Source organism: Trifolium pratense, linkage group LG4 (assembly GCF_020283565.1).
Source record: "Trifolium pratense cultivar HEN17-A07 linkage group LG4, ARS_RC_1.1, whole genome shotgun sequence".
Taxonomy (NCBI): Eukaryota; Viridiplantae; Streptophyta; class Magnoliopsida; order Fabales; family Fabaceae; genus Trifolium; species Trifolium pratense.
Genome location: NC_060062.1, coordinates 18666079 through 18687303, shown reverse-complemented (window position 1 = coordinate 18687303; position 21225 = coordinate 18666079). Strand labels below are relative to the sequence as shown.

The window sequence follows — 21225 nt, the reverse complement described above, 5'->3', positions numbered from 1 at the left end:
TTTTTCTAGTACAAAAGAGGGTCAAAGGCTCAAACAAAACAATTTGTTTAATACTCAACTTAAAAATAAAAATAAAAATATGAATATAATTTAAGAGTTTGTTTACGAATTTATAATTTAAGAGAGGTAAAGTATAATTTTAATAGGAGTGAGGCAGATTCGAGGATGGTTCGGATGAATATCAATATCCCTATTACTCTCCCCACCATTTCTTTTAAAATCAAGATTGACATGTTAGTTTGTATCATACTCTTCAAAAAAGAAATTAATAGAAAACTATTCTAGTTGTATGTGAAGAGGAACAAGTTTTCTTAAGAGTATTGCTCTAATCACTTATATTTTACTCACATCTCATTCTCATGATTTTTTTCTTCTTCTCACGTCCCACCATCTTCTATTCTTTTACATAATATAATATACCAAGCATAACTTTCAATCCTAGTAATTAGGATTAAAAACCAAGGAATTAAAACAAAAACGTGTACTATATTATGAATTGGTCAAAAATTAATTAATTTAATCATTATACAATAATTAACTTTAAAATAAATTTATTCTATAAAATATCCAACAATAAACTCCAAATTGCCCTCATTTAATTTGATGTCATGTGTCCAAATTATGAATATTTATTCTCCAAAATTTAAGTAACTCAACTAAGAGATGACACATTTAAGCATAGTCAATGAGCCAACCAAGCCATTTGTGAGTTTTGAGAGAGTAAAAGGAACTTTTTAAACTAAGGTTTGATTCCAATTGAAAAATAAATTTTCGATACTTTTTAAAATGTCCCTAAAAAAATAGGTTTAATTGCATATTTAGTCTCTCTTTCAAAAAAATATCGTAATGCCCCTCTTTAGGGACAAAATCTGGCGCGTGGCAGCTGGCGACACTGCCAGTGTCACTTCCACCAAGCATGTGCAGATGGCAACAAATGGCAGCGTAGCCATTGACCACTTTATTTTATTTATTTATTTTTTCGTTTTCTGCGCCTCCCCATCATGATAACTCACTTTATGTGATGTTAGTTGTCCTTATTTACTTGGATTATTATTATTATTATTTCCCAACATGGTGATCTACTATTGTTATTGAGTCATTTTGATGTATTTTGAGTCTAGTGATGTACTGATGTGTATATATATATATATAGGACAAAACTTATATACAATACACTAGGTACCGTTTTTGCTGTTCGCCAATTATATTTAGATACGTGTACTCTTTTTTATCACTCCTCTTAACACCGTTTCTTTATTCTTAACCCCCCCAATTCTTCATTCTGTTTCTGCGTCAATCTCATTCCCATTTTCTTATGTAACGGAAAAACATCACTCATATTGTGGTCAACGAAGCGTTGTACAACTGTGGCCGGTGATTTGAGCGTTCGCACATGGTGTCAATTTTTACCAGAGGTTTATTGTAATGCCGGTGATGAATACCATCCAGAATGGGTTGTCTTAATTCGCCGATATCATCGGAGAAATCAATCAAGATGCCGACCTGGCTATTTTTTCCTCCCATGTCAGAGGATCCAAATTGGACTATAGAATCCACCAATTTTTTACGGTTTACCGCCCAATTCGTTCCTAGTTCGTGTCACACCACCAGCAATTGTGGCAATCTTGGAAGTATTTGTGAGGATCAGAGGTTGATTTGGTGAAGATGGGGTTGTGAGGAGGGGGGTGGTTATGGTGTTGTTGTTGTTGCTGCTGCTCTCTGAAAGGGTGGAGGTGGGTTGTGAGTAAGAGATGAGTACTGATTTGCCGCTTGTGGTAGCGAAATTTGACGACGTTAAAATGCACTATTAAAAAGTACACGTGTTTGAATTTAATTGGAAAACAGTAAAAACAGTACTTAAGGAACTGCATCTAAGTTTTGTCCATATATATATATTATTTTGACTTGTTCAAACAAAAATGTCTAAATCTACATCGTTGTCTAAATTAAAATCCACGTGGATTTTGTTCATGTTGTGGGGATATTAAATGACAAAAATGACCTTCAGAGGGGCATGATAGGAAATGATCACATAAGAACATTGTTGGATAGATAGCAGAAGATGTGTTAAAAGTAAATAAAATAAATGTTTTTAAAAAAGTTTTAAAAATAAATGAATAAATGAAAATTGTTTTTCTTAAAGAGTTTATAAAATAAAAAATAATATAAAATTATAGTTTCTTAAAAAAAAGTTATAAAATATTTTTTATAACAAAATTATTTTATAAACTACTTTTTTTGACAGAAATACAAAAATTCATTTAAAAAATCATTTATTTTTTTAAAAAAATGTTTATTTATTTTATAAACATTTTTTAAAAAGAAATACAAAAATTAAGGAACAAACAATTTCCATCGAAATATAAAAAAATATAGGACATATATTAATCAACAATTTATTTGCAATTTTAAAAACGTAAAAAATCAGTATTTATTTGCAATTTTAATATATTTGGGAGCAGACATTGGTTTCGCCTTCTAGTTTCCGCTTCAAGCAATCGATAGTCGTCGGCTGAATCTGCTGCAGCTGGAAGGAATTGAAGTGTTTGTCTCTGTTCTTCGTTTTCTCACATTCTACAGTCATTAGGTTGGTTAATCTATTACCACTTTATCTTCGTTTTTCTTCAATTACTGTTATCATGTTACCCTTAATTTGATTGTAAGATCTTCTTCAATAACTCCAGATTATACCAATTTTGATTTCATTATATTTCAAATTGATACCCGCTATTGACAATTATGTCCCTCCAATGATGTATAGGGATTTTAATAATCATTTTCTGGTTTTGATTCTGTTTATGCACCAATCTAGTTAAATAATGTTCTTGTTTGTTACTTCCCAATTTGATGTTCATCAAGGTGTGAGTCACATTTTTTCCTTGATGTATTTTGTAAAATGATGATGAGCATGAATGTTCTTAATTTGAAAATTTTGACTATATGTCTTTCCCATATGTATTATTTTCGGTGCATTTTGATCTGCTAAGAAATAAGAGACTTGACCGAACAATTTCAGTTGTAAGGTGTTTGATTCTTCGGTATCAATCATGTAAATGGAAGCTTGTATTAAGCTATAATTTTTATTATTATGGTGGTTAATTAATTGTTCCATATTTTACTCACATGTATTTTCCTTTGATATTTTGCTGATTCATTGAGTGGATTTGTTTCAAGTTTAGGTTATAATGGATGAGCTTCAACAGAAGCAGAAAAACAAGTACAGTATAATTGTTCCTACATATAATGAGCGACTCAACATAAGCCTCATTCTTTACCTTATATTCAAGCATCTTCAGTAAATTTTCCATCTCTTCACTCTATTTACTCTTTCTTCAATCTCAATTTTTATCTTTCATTTTCTTCTATGTTAGTGTGAATATTATTTATAAGTCGATAGATACTTTACTTTTTGGGAATATAAGCATGTTCCTATGAATCCTATGTGTATAATGCAATTGCAAACATAATGCAATCATAATTTATGTAATATTTACAGAGCTATCTTTGATGCCACATGCCCATCTTATGTTATGATCGACCATTTTACGAATACTCCTTTCTGTTGCTCAATTTTAGGGATGTTGATTTTGAAGTTATTGTTGTAGACGATGGGAGTCCTGATGGTACTCAGGATATTGTAAAACAACTGCAGAAGGTTTATGGAGAAGATCGAATTGTATGTAGTGACATTTACAAACTGAATTTTCATATATAACTGACTAGTGAATTGTGATCCATTATATTCTTTGGGATCTATCTCACCCCCTTCGTATTTATTCTTATGGTTACAGCTGTTAAGAGCGAGACCTGGGAAGATGGGTTTAGGTATGTAATGTACCTGATACTTTTGCTATATGATCTTGATAAATTGGCCTTTGATGTGATTAATTTGCAGGAACGGCTTATATTCATGGCATGAAGCATGCATCTGGAGATTTTGTTGTCATTATGGATGCTGATTTATCGCACCATGTAAGTTATTCTGTTCATTCACATGTAGACAATAGGATGCAGTTATGAAGACCGATTAAATTTTAAATAGGAATAAAAAATTAAGAAGGCTATGATGAACTTTGTTTTGGATTTTTAGTTTATAAAATTTGTTAGTTGTAGTATTGTATTTTCTTTTTATTACTCTTTTTCTAATCTGTTTAATTTTTCTGCAGCCAAAATATTTGCCGGAGTTCATTAGGTAAGAAAAGCTTTTAATGATGTCTTTCTTGTTTTCTTGTTACCTGACACAACATAACTCTTTCCTTTTGTTTTTCAGAAAGCAATTGGAAACTGGTGCCGATATAGTTACTGGGACTCGTTATGTTAAAGGTGGTGGTGTGCATGGATGGAATCTTATGCGTAAACTAACAAGCAGAGGAGCAAATGTTCTTGCACAAACACTTTTATGGCCTGGTGTCTCAGATTTGACAGGGTCTTTTAGGTATAGAACTTGATACTGGATATTAAACAGTTTCGTTAGTGTTGTTTGTTGCTCCCCCGTTGACTGGTTTTGAGATTGATGTATTGTTTTTTTTTTTTTTTTTGACAAATGTATTGTTGTTCTTTGTAGACTTTATAGGAAATCAGTGCTTGAAGATATCATTAGTTGCTGTGTTAGCAAGGGATATGTCTTTCAAATGGAGATGATAGTAAGAGCATCCAGAAAAGGGTACCATATTGAAGAGGTGCAGTTGCTTAATTTGTGTCTTTATATTAACCTGGTTGTTATGCTAGCTTCATATTCTCATGAGTTAGATGTGTAACTAGCATTGATCATCACTGGTGAAGTTTCTTTTTTTGAGATATATCTCGTACCTTTTATTCATAAAACTTGTAAATTGAATGATGGAATGGCATTTTTAATACTGTAGGAGTTATAATTGGCTACAGCTTACAGATGTTTGCTGGTGGATTGCAGAAATGTTTCATCAATGCATATATTACACCCTAATCCTGTGACTTTGGTTGGCCATCTAGCTATGGCTTTGCTATCTCACCATTTTTTCAAATTACCTATTTTGATACGCCGTTAGTCTTCTGTAGGTTGCTGATAAATTGAGTTTTAGTTAATCTGAAAGGTGCATTTGATATTGACATTGCCAATTTGAATGACAACCATACTCATATTGTCCTGTGCTTTGAAATCTGTTTCAAGTGATACTGCTAATCATGGAAATTATTCCAGGATTGCCCTGATTTCTTTCTATTGTTCAAACTTTCTTTTTGAAAATATTTTATCTGCTCATTTGTAAGGACATACATACATGACTGTTGGTTATGAAGAAGTTCTGATGCATTTGATGATTAAATAAAATATGATTATCTAAATCTTCATATTCAAATCAACCAATGCATATATATGTAAGGACAGAACTGGAATTCTTGTTGGTTTAGCTTTTCTTTTTCTCTTTATTGTGTTTGCTACATCTTCATGTCTTTCCAAAATACTTGTTGAGTTCTTAATGTAATTACCTTGTTCAAGCTTATTACTCTGTTCATTATTCACTTCGTAGCTTACCTTAATTTCACCTGCATACAGGTTCCAATCACGTTTGTTGATAGAGTATATGGAAGTTCAAAGCTTGGTGGATCGGAGATTGTCGAATACCTTAAAGGCCTAGTATATCTTCTGATGACAACATAGAAAGATATTATACGATAACAACTCGAAAGATATTGTAGTTCAAAAACCTAATTATTGAGGACGCGAGTTTCGCTGCTATGTTGTTCATAGCTTGCCTTTTGAATTTTGTTGGAAGCATCTGTGTGGATTCCTGTCTTTATATCTGTTTGGAAAATATCGATGACTAATCAATTTTTGTTTAGATGAAGATGTGACTTAGGCTGATCTATTTTATGGTTTTTCCTTCTAGTCACCAATAATTAATATGTGACGTGACTCTTAAATCCAATATCTTAACAACAGCTTTGGCTCAAATTTTACTGCTCATGCACCAATTTTAGATGGTTTTTCGCTTCCTTCTTTGTTTTCATGCTTGCCGGCTGTGCTTCCTGAATTTGGAATGATAGTTTTGGCGGACCTAATCCGTATTCTATAGGCTAATTTTAGTTTTTGTGTCTTCATAATGTTAATAGGTTTATAGCTCTCTAAATTTCAAAAAGCCTACTTAGACTACAAAATCAGACTATTCTTCTCTCATCTCTCTACCATTCAACACTACTCTTCATATATTTTTTTTTTCAATCACTGCCCCCTAACTCTCATCCCATTCAACACTATTCTTCTTCTTTCTGCCTTTCTTTTCTTTCGATTTCATAAAAACGCAAGCAAACTCATGGGAGATGAAAATGGCGGTTTAGGTGCTGAAAATGGTTTGGTGGGTATGACCTTTCTTGCTTCCTCCCCCGCTTCTTAGGGGTCCTCTCCGTGTGGGCAACAAAATCGTCTGTCCATCTTCCACCAAAATTCTGATTCTCATTCAAACTGCAATCATTTGCATTCTTCCCAAACATCGAAATGGTTATCAGATCAAATCAACGAAGTAGTTGAATTGAAAATGTGAGTCCAATCCTTTCTTTCTTTGTTTATTTTCTTTTTCCTATTTATTAAATTTGAATCCACAATTTCCATCTTCAATACATTTTACTTTCCCTGTTTTTATCCACAATTTCCATCTTCAATACATTTTACTTTCCCTGTTTTTGTTTTATTTGTGGTATTAATTTATCTCACTTATAAGATGAAATAAAATTTGAAAACCCTAGATTTCTTCATCTAACAAAAGTTTACTTGTGTGTGCAATATGGAAATAGTAGACACTGTAGTTAAATTATTCTTTAAGAGTGTCATTTCATAGAATTTGTATTATTTATCTGTAATAATGTATTGCAGCAAGAGTGGTTGGAGAAGGAATCAGAGATAAGCCAACGATAAGACCGGGTAAAGAAAATATTACAAATTCTAAAATGTACTTTCAATAAAAATAAATAAATTAATACTCCCTCCGGTCCTATATATAAGAGAAAGTTTAATTTTTAGATTCCTTAAAAATCTAATGTATCTAGAGTTTAGATCATATTATGGATTAGATACATTAGATTCTTAATGAATCTAAAAAATAAATTTTCTCTTATATATAAGACCGGAGGGAGTAATATTTAGTTGCGGCAACCTTGCATTTGTACACGAGGTTTGCTTACACATTTGATTATCTAAACAGGGAGCATTTTCAATCTCCCTCTTTGTTTACATGTTGTGTGATCTCTATGTATACATGTTGCTATATGTTAATGTTTTGCCATATTGTGAAATAAATTTTGTATGGGATGTAAGTTATAAATTTACACCCACATTTTTTTCTTAAATTGCCTAAAATGAAAGAGTGAGACAAGTGGTGCATGGTGCACCACTTGTCAATATCTCGATAACAAAAGTAAATTTTATAAAATTCACCGTTGGATTGAAAGTTTATATCATATAGACCATTCATGTAATTTTTTTAGAAAAATTGAACATCATTTGATATGTTATTGAGACTTATCAAGATTTACGGTTTATGAATTTTTACTAAATACCGTTATTTTTGGTGGGTCTCAATAACACATCAAATGATGTTCAATTTTTCTAAAAATTTATATAAATAATCTATATGATATAAAGTTTCAATCCAATGGTGGATTTTATAAAATTTATTTTCGTTATCGAGATATTGACAAGTGGTGCACCGTGCACCACTTGTCTCACTCTTTCATGTTAGAAGTGGCCATATTTTGAAGGTTTATGATTAAGGTCAATTGATCTGGAGTTGCAGCATGTTGTGTTGCGTTATGGAAGATGATCACTACAAAATATTTTGGAAATAGTGACGGAAGGACAACAACGGTTCCTTATAAACCGTTGTCGTTGTGTTAATTGTATGACTTTGTGGCTACTGGATCCAAACCGTCGTGGCTCAGATATGTAAACTGACGCTAAAAATCTTACGACAGTTTGTGTGGCAGTTTGTAAAACCGTCGCAAAATTGTGTCCCGACGCCAGGATTTGCAGCCTTTGCCCGGCAGTCCCTACATAGGCTTGCGATGGTTCAAAACCGCCGCTAATGTACTCCAAAACTGACGCAAAACACTTATTATCTTGTAGTGGATCTTTGTTAAGGGTCATTATTTTAATACATTGATCTCTCTATCCATATGTAATGAATTTTTTTTTTCTTTTTTTTATTTAACAAGTTTATGGATTTTTTAGGTTTTTCTATTTTATTTTGATGGAGAATCATCAAGTTTTCTAGTTCGAAAGAGACCATGAATAAGAAGCCATGAAATCTTCCGGAACATACGACATGGCTGTGTTAGTTTCTCTATTAATTTAATACAATTATTCATTCTACTCTATATAAATCAATTCACATTTTTTATTTTATTATATTTCACTTTCAATAAATCTTTCATGTGCACATTTACAATTTTATCTTCAGCGTGTGCACTGTGACATGTAAATAGAATAAATCTAAATCTAATTATTGGCTAATTAAATTTTTTGACTAATCGTATCATAACTAGTTATTGTAGACTTAATTTATTTTATTCCTTTAATTTAAAGGTGCGCCCATATTGTTATCGATCCAAATCGATCTCACATATGACCGGTCTAATCAAATATGAACCGGTACAATAGTATAGACGGTCTAACAAACAAACCAAGTTAGAAATAGTCTTTGTTTCCAGTTTAAGGTAGATATATGGTCTTGTTTTAAAACATCGATTATGTGCAATGTGGCAGGCAAGAACACATCTTCAATGGTTACAAGCAAGGTTTCAAAAGTCAAAACGAGTTTACATGATATAACTTCCTATAAATCGATTAAAATCACATATTTTCACCTAACAATTCAAAAACTTGATTATTTTTTTAGTCAGTTCAATTTTATCATACTAGTAATAAATACAATTCCATATCTAGACATACATTTAATTTTTTATAGTAGCATATCTTAATAATTATATGAGTAATAATTATTTACACTTGTGATTATTTTTTATAATCGAATGCTCTCTTTGTTCTTTTTTATAAGATAAAATTCATAGTTGAATAATTGATTATCTGATATATATGATAAACTAAGCACATCAATAATTCAATTATCATAAAAAAAAAAATACTTATAAAGGAGGATGAATGAATGAAGAGAGTACATTAAGACTTAGACATATAATAATTTTTAGTATGTGTTCCAAACAATGTCTCCAATTTTTATGCGCGTGTGCGAAAAAAAAAATACAAAAAAAATAGATGAAAACAAGTGAGAAACAAAATAAATTAATAAGCGATTATAGTTTGATAAAATATATAATAATGTTGCAAAATTTTATGCGATTATTTAAATATAATAATTTTTTAATTATAATTTTTTTTTGGTTGGATAGACAAAATGGTTTTACACCTAGCTATTTTGACATTTCTGTCAGTTGAGCTAAGATTTGTGGACATTTAAATATAATATATATATATATATATATATATATATATATATATATATATATATATATAAGTTATTTGATAAATAATAGATACATAAATATTGTCAAAAAAAGATACATAATATAATTGGGGTTTGGTAAAAATAAAATAAAATAATAGTGGTTAAAATATACAATCACTATGTATTTCAATCAGATATAATATTCAATCTTATATGACTTAAATGATTCAAAGAGTCATATTTTTTAATACGTGAAAAAATGATAGAGATATTATTTTTTTACAAGATATATTGATATGCATATAGTTGTTGTGTTATTTGTTATTGAAATGCATGACTACAGTCATATTTAACTAATGAGAATGAGAGAAAATTAATTAAATGTGAATTATCTAATATTTAAAATTTATTTTTAATTTAAAATTAATAATATATTAATTTTTTCATTTCTAAATTAAAAATAAAATTATTAATTTCAAATTACGTTTAAAATTAAATAAGTTAAAATATATATTATATATGTTTATTTTAATATGAGGTAAATTCTACGAGTTTACGAGTTGAATCTACATTTTAATTTCACTTAGGCAAAACAATTTGACGTAAAAACTAGATTTTAACAACCTTGATAACATGATTTAGTCTAAATACGTCACTTGTTCGATAAATCTAAAATGTAAACTATTTCTTATAAAAACATTAATGTATATTTTCACACCTATAACTTTCATTGTAATTTCATAGGATAATCCTCAACTAATAGTTTGTATTTTAAATAAACTTGTAATTATTAATTTGTAAAATAATAAAAAAAAAAAAAGACAATTAGGACCCTCAAATTTGAACTTTGATTAAGAATATTAAGGGTAATTGGTAAAATTTAGTGGTAAATTTCAAAAGATATTTAGTAGATAAATAATTGTCTCACTCAAAAGAAAAAATAAGGTTTTTTTTTTGTTAAACTATCCGTTGATAATTTGGAAAACTCAATGACCAATAAAAACAAACTATATGCATGTAATGTAATGTGAGTTGTGAATATGGTGAGACATTGACCACACTTCAAATATGGTGATGACTCCACTAATCACAGAGACACAGAATCCCACCAGCACACACTGTCACACTCACTTGACTTGCTATAATTTATACTTCACCATTCATCTATACTTCCCGGACACAAATATAAGCAAAAAAAAAATTGTTTACGCGATATTTAAGAAATTTAGCTAAGTATAGTTAATTTTCCTGATTTAATGCAAAATACGAGTTAAGTTTACTATATTACCCATTTTGAAAAGTGTAAAAGTGAAATAAATGCCTAAAATAAAATAGAATTAAATAAAGGTATATTAAGAATAGTAGTATTAATTAGTTTAAAAATAGTTAACTTTTAATTATAATAGTGACCAAAATTTGAAGTGTTTTTTTTTTCTTATATTTGAAGTGATCATAAATTAGTGAATGTAATAATTTTATCTTATAACCTTATAAAAAAAGTTAATGTGAAAAAGTTAATGTAATTTCAAGTTTGGAAACTAAAGTCTAGCCTCTAAAATTCAACCAAGAATCAACATAGTGTGACACAAGTAGTAGATATTTAGGTCCCTTAACCATTTGATCCTGGGTCCGATCCCCGACCGTTGCGTATGGAGAAACATTTGTTGGGAGATGTCAACCGCTTAAATGGATCTCAGTTACCTCGAGGAGATTAGTCTCTGCAGTTGCGCGCGGATGATACCTTTGGTTTAAAAAAAAATCAACCAAGAGGCATTGTATTTTATTTTGAAAAAGTGGTGAATAGAGGTGGGAATATTTTAGATTGGCCTATATGGGTATATGGCCCTGTCTATATAGGCTCAGGCTTGGCCAACCTATTTTCTAAATAGAGTAGGTACAATTTTTTTTATAAGTCTATTTAGTTAAATAGGTCAGGCTGCAAACCATAAAAAAAACTTTTTAACCTACTAGACCGGTCTATTTAAGTTAATATGAATAATACTTTTACTAATATTATTATTTACATATTAAAATTTATACTTTGATTAAATTATAAATTTATTAACTTTTTAAGTAGTTTAAGTTTATTAATTTACAATTAATACTTTTCACATATATAAATGTATTATTATAAACTATAATTGAAATATGATGACTTATATAGTCGAATTCTCTAAAATATCATGTCAAATATCAAAATGACATTGGTTTATTAGTTTATAAGTATATTTAAAAATGTTCATGTGAAATAGTTTTTAAACAAGCTAACATGTCACATTAGACTTTCAAAAGGCCAGACGCAGGCTTGACAAAACCTAACTCGGCCTAACCTATTATCACATCTAGTGGTGATAAAAATATGAAAGAGTGATTTAAGTGGTGCATGATACACAAGTCATGAATAACATTATAACGAGAATAACATATCATTTAATTAATTGATGCATAATTAACAGTATTTAATAAAACTCATAAACTATTAATTTATGATGAGTCTCAATAACATATCAACTGATTTTCCATTTCTTTAAAAGAAAATTACGGATGATCTATATGGCATAAACTTTCAATCAAACGATGAATTTTATAAAATTCGTATTCGTTATAATGTTATTCATGACTTATGCACGATGCACCACTTGAACCACTCTTTCATGTTAGACAAAGTTATAGACTAGATACATCAATTATTCAATAGTTCAGATACATCTATTATTCAATGAATCTAAAAAGTGCATTTTTGCTTATATTTATGTCTAGAGGGAGTAACTAGTTCTCATTAGTTGTTGGATAAATATCCTCAAATTATCGACATAGTTCACAAGTCTTAATATCATTATAAAGCGTTCGAATTTAACAAAATTCACTGCTGAATTGAAAGTTTATATTATATAGGCTATCAATAATATTTTTTTAAAAAAATTAAGCTGAATAAGTGGATTAGAACTCTCTTTGCATCTTTTTTTCTCTCATCTCCTAAGTTCTAACCCTAGCCGTCACTTTTTTTCTTCTTCTTAGTTTATCAAAGAGGGGTGATTTCAGGTCAAATCTTGACCTAAAATCACCCCTCCAAATTGTTTTTTCTTTCTCGTTATTAAATAAGTGTGATTTTTCACATATTTGTTTGGTTTTGTGTTATTTGTTATCCCGTCCTTGTGCGGTGTATTCTGTTGTGCCGTCTTTGTGCGGTGTATTTTGTTTTCCCGTCTTTTGTGCGGTGTTCATTTGTTCCAGGTTGAAGGATTAGATCTGATCAAGTACAAATCTATTCAATGTCGACTTTTGTGTCATCAACGCTGCAGATCTGGGGGCATGGACATTCCAGACACTTCAATATAGTCATATATGTAGGCTTATGTAATTTGCCGTTTTATGCTATTAACATGGATGCTGTGAGTTTGTTTGCAGATTCATCCTTTTTGTTTTTAGCAAATTTGAATTTGTATTACATCGATGTACTCTAGCAGTTTGAATGAATGAATATCCTTTATTTTTAGTCAAAAAAAAAATAATAATATTTTTTTAAAAGAAATTGAATATTACTTGATATTTTATTGCGACCCAACAAGATTAACAATTTATGTGTTTCATTGAATACCGTTTATTTTAATAAATTTCAATAACATATCATTTTGCATGTGCTTAGGGTTGGGAATAAGTCAGACCGGCGTACAATGGGCCTAACTTATTCAACCGTGCTACTCTTTTGAAATATTGAAATCTTTTTTCTTCGTATGCTTGTCCTCACATGTCAAGCTCTGTGAGTGACTGTAACGCACAAAACACAAAGGAAGAAGCTGCACAGAAGTTATGGCATCCACTTTCAGAACTTGTTCAATTGCAGTCTTGTCTTCACGACATCACTCTTCCCCTTCCATTCATTCTCTCTCCCTAACCAAAGGTAAATCCTCTTACAAACTTCACCTTCATCAAAACCATTATTTTCTCCATTTCTATTGTTTCGGGTAAGTATGCTGCAAACCCATTTCATATCTAGTATTTATTTGTGCCAAAGCTATGAACTTTTTGATCTCGGGGAGTTTTAAATTGAAATGGGAAGTGGGTTTTTCTGTAACTGTAATTCTCAACGATATTTAATGGTTTTGGCTTTGTAGGGCAAGCATTTGGGTGCAAATTTTGTGGTGGAATTGGATTTCATGGCGTTAAGGGAAAGTCTCAGTTTCCAGTTTTGAGTGTTGCCACGGACATTAACTCTACTGAACAGGTTGGTAAGATATTTTCCATTGTTGTGGCCAATTTTTGTTAAACTAGAAATTCATGTTCTATGGGTTATGTCATTAGTTTTAGCAAATCATAGATTGAAGATATAATTATTGGGCCATTAGGGTTTTCATAGTTCAGAATTTGATTGCCATGAAATGTCAAATGAAGAATATGTTTAGGTTTATATTGTAGTGTACAATACCTTGAAAGTTTTTACTATTCTGTTTTTTACTTTGCCATTTTTGCTTCAGCCATTCTTACTGTTAATTTTGCAGTTTCTGTATTTTTGTGGCTGCTTGTTTTGGTGACATCTCATTTCTGTAAACTTATCATATTCAGGCATGGAGGATTGCTTCTAAAGAAAGTCATAGGCCGGTGTACCCTTTTTCTGCCATAGTTGGACAGGATGAGATGAAGCTTTGCCTTCTCCTAAATGTGATTGATCCGAAGATCGGAGGTGTAATGATCATGGGGGATAGGGGAACAGGGAAATCTACAACTGTTAGGTCATTAATCGATTTGCTTCCTGAAATCAAGGTTGTTGCCGGCGACCCATATAATTCAGATCCAGAAGATCCGGAATTTATGGGGATCGAAGTGAGAGAGCGTGTGTTGAAAGGAGAGCAACTTGAAGTTGTCTTTTCTAAAATTAACATGGTGGATTTGCCATTGGGAGCTACAGAAGATAGAGTCTGCGGGACAATTGATATTGAAAAAGCCCTAACCGAAGGTGTGAAGGCGTTTGAGCCTGGCCTATTGGCCAAAGCTAATAGGGGAATTCTATATGTGGATGAAGTTAATCTCTTGGATGATCACTTAGTTGATGTCTTATTGGATTCTGCTGCATCGGGTTGGAACACAGTTGAAAGAGAAGGTATTTCGATCGCACATCCTGCTCGGTTTATCCTAATTGGTTCAGGAAATCCTGAAGAAGGGGAACTCAGGCCACAACTGTTGGATAGGTTTGGAATGCATGCTCAAGTGGGGACTGTGAGGGATGCTGAGCTAAGGGTGAAGATTGTGGAGGAAAGAGCTCGTTTTGACAAAAATCCGAAGGAGTTTCGAGAGGCTTACAAAGCAGAACAGGAAAAGCTACAACAACAAATTACCTCAGCAAGGAGTTTTCTTCCTTCTGTTCAAATAGATCATGAACTCAAGGTAAAAATCTCCAAGGTTTGTGCAGAATTGAATGTGGATGGATTAAGAGGAGACATTGTGACAAATAGAGCTGCAAAAGCTCTTGCTGCTCTCAAGGGAAGTGAAAAAGTAAGTGCAGAGGATATTGCTACTGTCATTCCTAACTGCTTGAGACACCGTCTTCGAAAGGATCCGTTGGAGTCCATAGACTCGGGTTTACTTGTAATCGAGAAATTTTATGAGATATTCAGCTGAACATGGTATATCATGGTTATATTTTGCAGTTTCTCTGTGGGGATTTCACTGACTTTGATTGTGAGTAAGATTCTGAAATTACATGCCTGTCTTTCTCTAGTTTCTTCTGTATGTTTAGTCTGCCAGCCTTTCACCCAAAATGAGAATTAATGAGGAAAATCATGAGCTTGAGGGGCCTAAAAAAAGAACCGGACAATCAACAATGAACAGTTTATTGTAAACTTGGTTCATTCATTAGCTTTGCAATGACAGTTTATATTGTTAAAATGTTGATATCGTCTTGTAAGTATTTTGAGTGAAATGTATAGTGAAATGTTTTCTACACGCATCTAAGCTTCATTAAAAAGTATGTTACGTTACTTTCGATATATGATTCACACCTGAAACTATCTTCCACATATTCATGCATATGCTTATATAAATATCCACTGTAAGTTTCGTTATGTCCTATCCTATTGAACGGTGTAACATTACAAAAGTGTTATATCAGTATAATTTGATCCATCATTTTAATTTATTGACAATATTCACACGACCAATTCTCGCTGTCCCCATGCTTCTTTTTTTTGGGGGAAACAGCGCCGACAGATTTTGTAGAACTGTCGATGTTTTTTTCCTTCTGGCGGAAACAAATATTTTCAATGCAAAACTCACGAAGTAGCTATACTATATTCAAGTCTATACATTCCAACACTAACTTGGCAGAAGTATTGTGCAGTGTTAGGATGCCAAATGACATGTGTTTCGTCTCTTAAATCGTGAATTTTCAAAATTAGGTACACACACTTAGTAAAATATAAATTTCCTTAAATAAAATTCTTAAAAACAGAGAAATATGTCAATATCTTAAATAGCAAATTGCCATCACATCTATAGATTAAAAATGATATAAACAATCCAAGTTCATTTTGCTTCATCTCTTTAATAGAATAAAGCTTTTACAACATTTTATTATACCGGATCCCGCAATGCCCGGCATTGTTCCCATCCCTTTCTTAGATATCCTAAGTTCTAACACAAGGTGAGCAGGAATATGAATTCCAAGTGATGGATAGTACCCTCTTCCTTTCTTTCATGCAATATAAATTATATTTGTGACGAATATTGTTGTAGGATGAAGAAAAGAACATATATATCGAGAACAATATGATACAAATAGATATTGAACTCAAGTCATTGAACTACCCTTGCTTACAACCTGTGGAACCTTGAATTTGGGATTCTGCTCTATGAAAGCTGGTGGCCGTTTGTACACAATTGATGCGGCCCTAATCAAAATCCCAGCTGTCAAACCCCATATGAGATATTTTTTATTCTCGATGTCATCATAATCAAAAAAATGTATCAAATACTTCTCTCCCATCCACTCTCTCTCCTCCTGAGTCCGTTTTTCATCCTGTTTAAAGCAATGATAACATCAGATGACTTGAAGATGAATATGAAAAATGAAGATGACGCAAGATAAAAATAAAACTAAGCATGGTACCTTGAGAAACATTTCTAAAGGTGCGTCAAATACTGATTCCACTTCTGCAGGATTCAGAACAGGTTTGAACGCTTTCTTATCATGGAGTATGCCAATGACCGGAACTACTCTTAGAAGGTGCTACAAAAGAAACAATGTTAGGTGAGAAGCACTGGTGAAATTTTCCCCATTGAATCCTTTCAATCCGAAGCAGATGAGAAATAAATTAACACAAAGGTGTGCAAACTATCCACACCAGGGAATGGTAAACATCATTGCCATCGATACAAATTTATAACTAGTGGTGACAGCAGTATAGAAATGCATGAAGTTTCGAATCTGTGACCATTATCCAACAAATAAATTTCCAATCATTTTCTCAAATTGATTCATCTCACCAATTGTTTCTAATAAGAACACATTTCGATCACTCAGTAGTGTTGTTACTGTCTTAAATGTATGAAGTGTTGTTATTCTGAACACTGTTATGCCTGTTTATTCTGAGCACTAAATTAATCTCTACTGCTAGTTTATATGTATAAATTTCCTTATCAAAACATCACCTCTATCCAGTTCAAAACACAAGTTTGATGTTGTGGACTCATTAAACAATGTTAAGTTCGATAAGCAATACTGTTTCAGTAATTTTTTTTTTCTTCAAGAGAGAACAAAGGATGAAACAACCCACTGAATGCAACATTTCTTTTATCTTACATCCATAAATGTAGACCATGAAGACAGCTAATTAGTTTCTGCATATCAGGTTCAAATTCCTGAAAACAATAAACAGGATAGAATTCTGATTTATAGTAAACTATAACAAAGGGTATGTATCTGATTCTTTAGGTCAAACCCATTCACCAATGGCCACCACATTACCTTATACAGACATTTAAGGTTTATGAGATAATTTGCATCCATGGCAACATTTACAATAAGGTTTATCAACAAAATCCTCAGTACCTCAGCTGCACTTCATTTTTGTGGACAGTGAATTTGAGTTTATTCAAAATTTACAAGTAACACACCGATAATATTCAAGAACAAAATTATTACAGTATTATTTTAATTTTATAGTATGTTCTATCAATTCATCAATTCATGAATCGTAACCCACCATCTCCAATCTTCTCAGTCTCAGCACACATTCTATATGTCCACTTATTCCTCCTACAGCATGGAATCTCCTTTATGAGCTAAATATAGTACAGAACATCTTGATTTAAAGATGCTTTAAAAAATTAACAGTTTCCAGCATAGAAGCATCTCATGAACAAACCATCAGACTTAATTTTCATAAAGGTGTAAAGGTGCAAAATTTACAGCAAAATTCCTAATCATGCAAAAGTGTAGTATACTCAATTACACATTAAACCACAAGCAAACCAGGACAATTTCCATAGATATTATAAACAAAAATAACCTTTGTTCAGGTAGTGAAGTGTTGAACAGAAGAGATACCTTAGACAAGAATGGTTCAAGAACAGTAACAACATTGACAAGTTCAGGATCCAACCCAATTTCCTCCTTTGCCTCTCTTTTTGCAGTGTCCCCATCATCCTTATCCCCTTCATCCGCTTTCCCGCCAGGCAATGACACTTCACCTACACCAAATACACACCACAACCCTCAACTCATCCCCTCTAGAATCAAATAACCAAGATTGTAACAATTAAAAAAAAAAAAACAAAATTTTAGCCCCTGAATGAGTTACCAGTAGTAAGGGTTGGGACACAGAAAGAGTTCTATGTAGCTATGAAGCACAAACACTCTTAGTTAAGCATGTCCCTTTGTCTGACACGAGTCAGTGCCATAAGCTCAAAGTTCAATTTATGCTACTAACATTTGAATTTGGATTCAGTGCAGTCACAAACTACGTGCAATCACCCAATTAGACAATCCTAAACAAAACCATTTTTTTTTAAAAAAAATCTTAAATTACTAGCTTTGAACTCTGAACCATCCAACCGGTCATGGATCCCTAACCGCATGAAAGACTGCGCGAAGTCTGTGGCTGCACGGAAACCTGATTCCTAACAAACTAACCTCCGACATAGTGACATTTGTCTAAAAAATAAACAACTAAAAAATTTGAGTAAATTTGAGTAAACCATCAAATTGGTTCCTGTCTTTGTAACTCGCTCTCAAATAGATCCTTAACTCTTTCAATATCTCAAATTAGCCCCTATTTCTGTCAAATGTTTCTCAATTGTTTCACTTACTGTCAAATAAATATCTGTCTTCGTGCACTTCCTATCAAAATAACCCCGGACATTTCCATCTTACCATCAAATTAGTCCATAACTTTACCAATTTTATCAAATAATCATTGCGGAATGTCATTGTTCACGTGATACTTAACACTCTACATCAACGCATTTAAAGGTGCTAGAAAACCGATGTCAACAAAGAGACCATATTGAGAAACATTTGACACAGACAACGACTAATTTGAGATATTGAAAGAGTCAGAGACTTATTTAAGAGCGGATTCTAGAGACAAGGACTAATTTTGTAGTATACTCCAAACATTTACTGGTGTAAAAACAAGTATTGAATTTGAAACCCAACTGATACAAAATTATGATACACATGCAACAAAGAAGTAACTGAACTGAACTGAACTAACCCGAGTGAGTAGAAAGCTTAGAAGATCGTTTAGTAAGAATAACCCTTAGATCTCCAGCATCACCTTCAAATAAACAAATCAAAACAGCAGCTTTTTTAGGACTAAATTTTTCTGGATTTTGAATTGTGGTAGCTGATTCAGGAAAACCTAATTGAGAAACAACTTTGCCACCATTTTCTTCAATACTCTGTTCCAAAATATCCTCAGCAAAAGGTGGTGGTGGTTTATAGAGACGAAGATGATGTGCCAACGCTAGAAGCCTCTCAGATCCACCAATAATGGCGTTGGAAGAAGAAGAAGAAGAATCCATGAATTTTGTGACAGAAATTCGTGTTGGTATTAACGATGTTGTTATTGTTCTGAGAATTGAAATCATGTGTAATGATGAAATTCAAAATTAATACTGGTAGTTTAATACTGTTATAATAGTAATACTCACCTACCATCTATTAATTATGGTTTCTTAATTTTAATTTTGGTTTAATTTTTCAGCAGATGATGAAAGATCTGTTTGGTTAACTAAAAAGTATGAGATGAAAATGATTTGTGATGAATCTTTGGGATATTGTTAAGTTAGTTAGTATCGTGTAGGTAAAGTTCATGTTACTACGCCACAACAAATACATGTCTCAATTGCGTAAACTGTAACAATTGCAAGCAAGGTTACCTATGGCTAAATTTCAGCTTGGTCCAGAAGTAAGGGTTTGAGTAGTACGTTATAGGTTCTGAGTTCGATTTTTAATTTATTATAAATAAAAAATAAATTCAGCTTAATAGGACATTAGATTATATATACGGTGGTCCGAGTTTTAACTTTGAATATTCCACTTATCTACGTGAAATTTTTCATCAAACAAGTTTAATAGATATGCACATTTTGTCGTGTCATTAATTAAACCAAAATTATTTTACATCAAAATCACTATTTTACATCAAAATTATTTTTTTTACATCAAAATCACTATTTTTTTATCCGTAACAAACGAACCCTAAATATCCAGCTCATGATGTAACTTCTGAACCCATTAACAAACAACATTAACAACAACTAATCACAAACAACAACTAACGTTGACAACTAATCACAAAACCTAATTAATTTCAACTTAGTCAACAACTAAAATAACCGGTTCGGAATTTAGAATCTAAACCGCAATGAGTTAATTATAGATTTCAAACCAAACTTTCAGTTCAAAACGTAACTTTTTAACTGAGTTTAAGTGCAAAAACGGATTTTTATGGTCTGTTTGGCATGGGAGAGAAAATGAGAAGCGGGAAAGAGGTGAGAAAGAGAATAAGAAGAAAGATATGAGAAATAGAGTAGATTAGTAGTGTTGTTTGGTATAAGAGAAAGAATAGAGAAATAGAAAAGAAAGAGTTTTATTTTGAAAAAAGAGAAATAATTTTATTTTTAAAATGACAAAAATAGTCATAATAAAAGTGTTGGGCCTCATCATTTTAAAGGAACAATGTAAGGGTAAAAATGGAATAAAGTAAAGAAATGACTTCTCTCCCTCATTTCTCTCTTCTCTATTTCACATAAATCAAACACACCTTTAGAGAGCCTCAGAACAACTTGAGGTGCCTAAAGAGAAAAATTAATAGCAAGTATGTCAGATTAATCCGGCCCATTTATGCCGCTAGCCCACTAGATTGGACCAGCTCATATGACAACTCCATCTGTGGTTGTGCGATATAAATTAGGTCTGTTTAGCATGAAAGAGTGGTTCAAGTGGTGCATATGGTGCACACGTCATGAATAACATTATAACGAATACAAAGTTTATAAAATTCACCGTTATATTGAAAGTTTATATCATATAGATCATCCATAATTATTTTATTGTATACCGTTGATCTTGATGGGTCTCAACTCTCAATAACATATTAATTAAATGATTTTTCAATTTCTCTAAAAATATTTATAGATGATATATATTATATAAACTTTCGATCAAACGGTGAATTTTATAAAATTCATATGCGTTATAATGTTATTCGACGAGTTCAGCAACATGCACCATTTAAACCATTATTTAGACAAAGCATATAAAAAAAATTTGACGCTTAATTAGCGGTTA

General features: G+C 31.8%; 3 protein-coding genes across 5 annotated transcripts; 2 read left to right on the top strand and 1 right to left on the bottom strand.

Moving 5' to 3' along the window:
- Positions 1–2410: 2410 nt before the first annotated feature.
- LOC123924215 (dolichol-phosphate mannosyltransferase subunit 1-like) lies at positions 2411–5846 on the top strand. Of its 3 annotated transcripts, none has more exons than XM_045977033.1 (9): positions 2411–2587; positions 3180–3295; positions 3577–3676; positions 3792–3825; positions 3896–3972; positions 4167–4192; positions 4271–4435; positions 4565–4679; positions 5534–5846. In XM_045977033.1, exons 2-9 carry the CDS (start codon positions 3186–3188, stop codon positions 5636–5638), a joined length of 732 nt encoding a protein of 243 aa, XP_045832989.1. In that variant the 5' UTR covers positions 2411–2587; positions 3180–3185; the 3' UTR covers positions 5639–5846. The 3 variants fall into 3 exon arrangements, with proteins under 3 accessions (XP_045832989.1, XP_045832990.1, XP_045832987.1); XM_045977034.1 differs by having other exon boundaries at positions 2437–2587; positions 3163–3295; XM_045977031.1 differs by having other exon boundaries at positions 2437–2588; positions 3175–3295.
- A 7316-nt stretch (positions 5847–13162) lies between these two features.
- LOC123924213 (magnesium-chelatase subunit ChlI, chloroplastic-like) lies at positions 13163–15374 on the top strand. Its single transcript, XM_045977029.1, has 3 exons — positions 13163–13335; positions 13550–13659; positions 13998–15374. The coding sequence occupies exons 1-3, from the start codon at positions 13245–13247 to the stop codon at positions 15048–15050; spliced, it is 1254 nt and encodes a 417-aa protein (XP_045832985.1). The 5' UTR covers positions 13163–13244; the 3' UTR covers positions 15051–15374.
- A 520-nt stretch (positions 15375–15894) lies between these two features.
- On the bottom strand, positions 15895–19732 carry LOC123924214 (nudix hydrolase 15, mitochondrial-like). Its single transcript, XM_045977030.1, has 4 exons — positions 19145–19732; positions 17977–18119; positions 16537–16656; positions 15895–16446 (listed from the first exon to the last, which is right to left on the bottom strand). Exons 1-4 carry the CDS (start codon positions 19518–19520, stop codon positions 16219–16221), a joined length of 867 nt encoding a protein of 288 aa, XP_045832986.1. The 5' UTR covers positions 19521–19732; the 3' UTR covers positions 15895–16218.
- Positions 19733–21225: the final 1493 nt, after the last annotated feature.

What these genes read in the sequence shown, in the direction of transcription:
- LOC123924215 (XM_045977033.1), top strand. Translation starts at nt 3,186, where the DNA reads ATGGATGAGCTTCAACAGAAGCAGAAAAACAAGTACAGTATAATTGTT. An exon ending in TTTATGGAGAAGATCGAATT is followed by an intron (nt 3,677 to 3,791) that starts GTATGTAGTGAC and finishes TTATGGTTACAG; the next exon opens with CTGTTAAGAGCGAGACCTGG. An exon ending in AAGGGTACCATATTGAAGAG is followed by an intron (nt 4,680 to 5,533) that starts GTGCAGTTGCTT and finishes ACCTGCATACAG; the next exon opens with GTTCCAATCACGTTTGTTGA.
- LOC123924213 (XM_045977029.1), top strand. Translation starts at nt 13,245, where the DNA reads ATGGCATCCACTTTCAGAACTTGTTCAATTGCAGTCTTGTCTTCACGA. An exon ending in TTCTCTCTCCCTAACCAAAG is followed by an intron (nt 13,336 to 13,549) that starts GTAAATCCTCTT and finishes TTGGCTTTGTAG; the next exon opens with GGCAAGCATTTGGGTGCAAA. An exon ending in ACATTAACTCTACTGAACAG is followed by an intron (nt 13,660 to 13,997) that starts GTTGGTAAGATA and finishes TATCATATTCAG; the next exon opens with GCATGGAGGATTGCTTCTAA.
- LOC123924214 (XM_045977030.1), bottom strand. Translation starts at nt 19,520, where the DNA reads ATGATTTCAATTCTCAGAACAATAACAACATCGTTAATACCAACACGA. An exon ending in TTGAACCATTCTTGTCTAAG is followed by an intron (nt 16,657 to 17,976) that starts GTATCTCTTCTG and finishes TTTCTTTTGTAG; the next exon opens with CACCTTCTAAGAGTAGTTCC. An exon ending in CTTTAGAAATGTTTCTCAAG is followed by an intron (nt 16,447 to 16,536) that starts GTACCATGCTTA and finishes TGCTTTAAACAG; the next exon opens with GATGAAAAACGGACTCAGGA.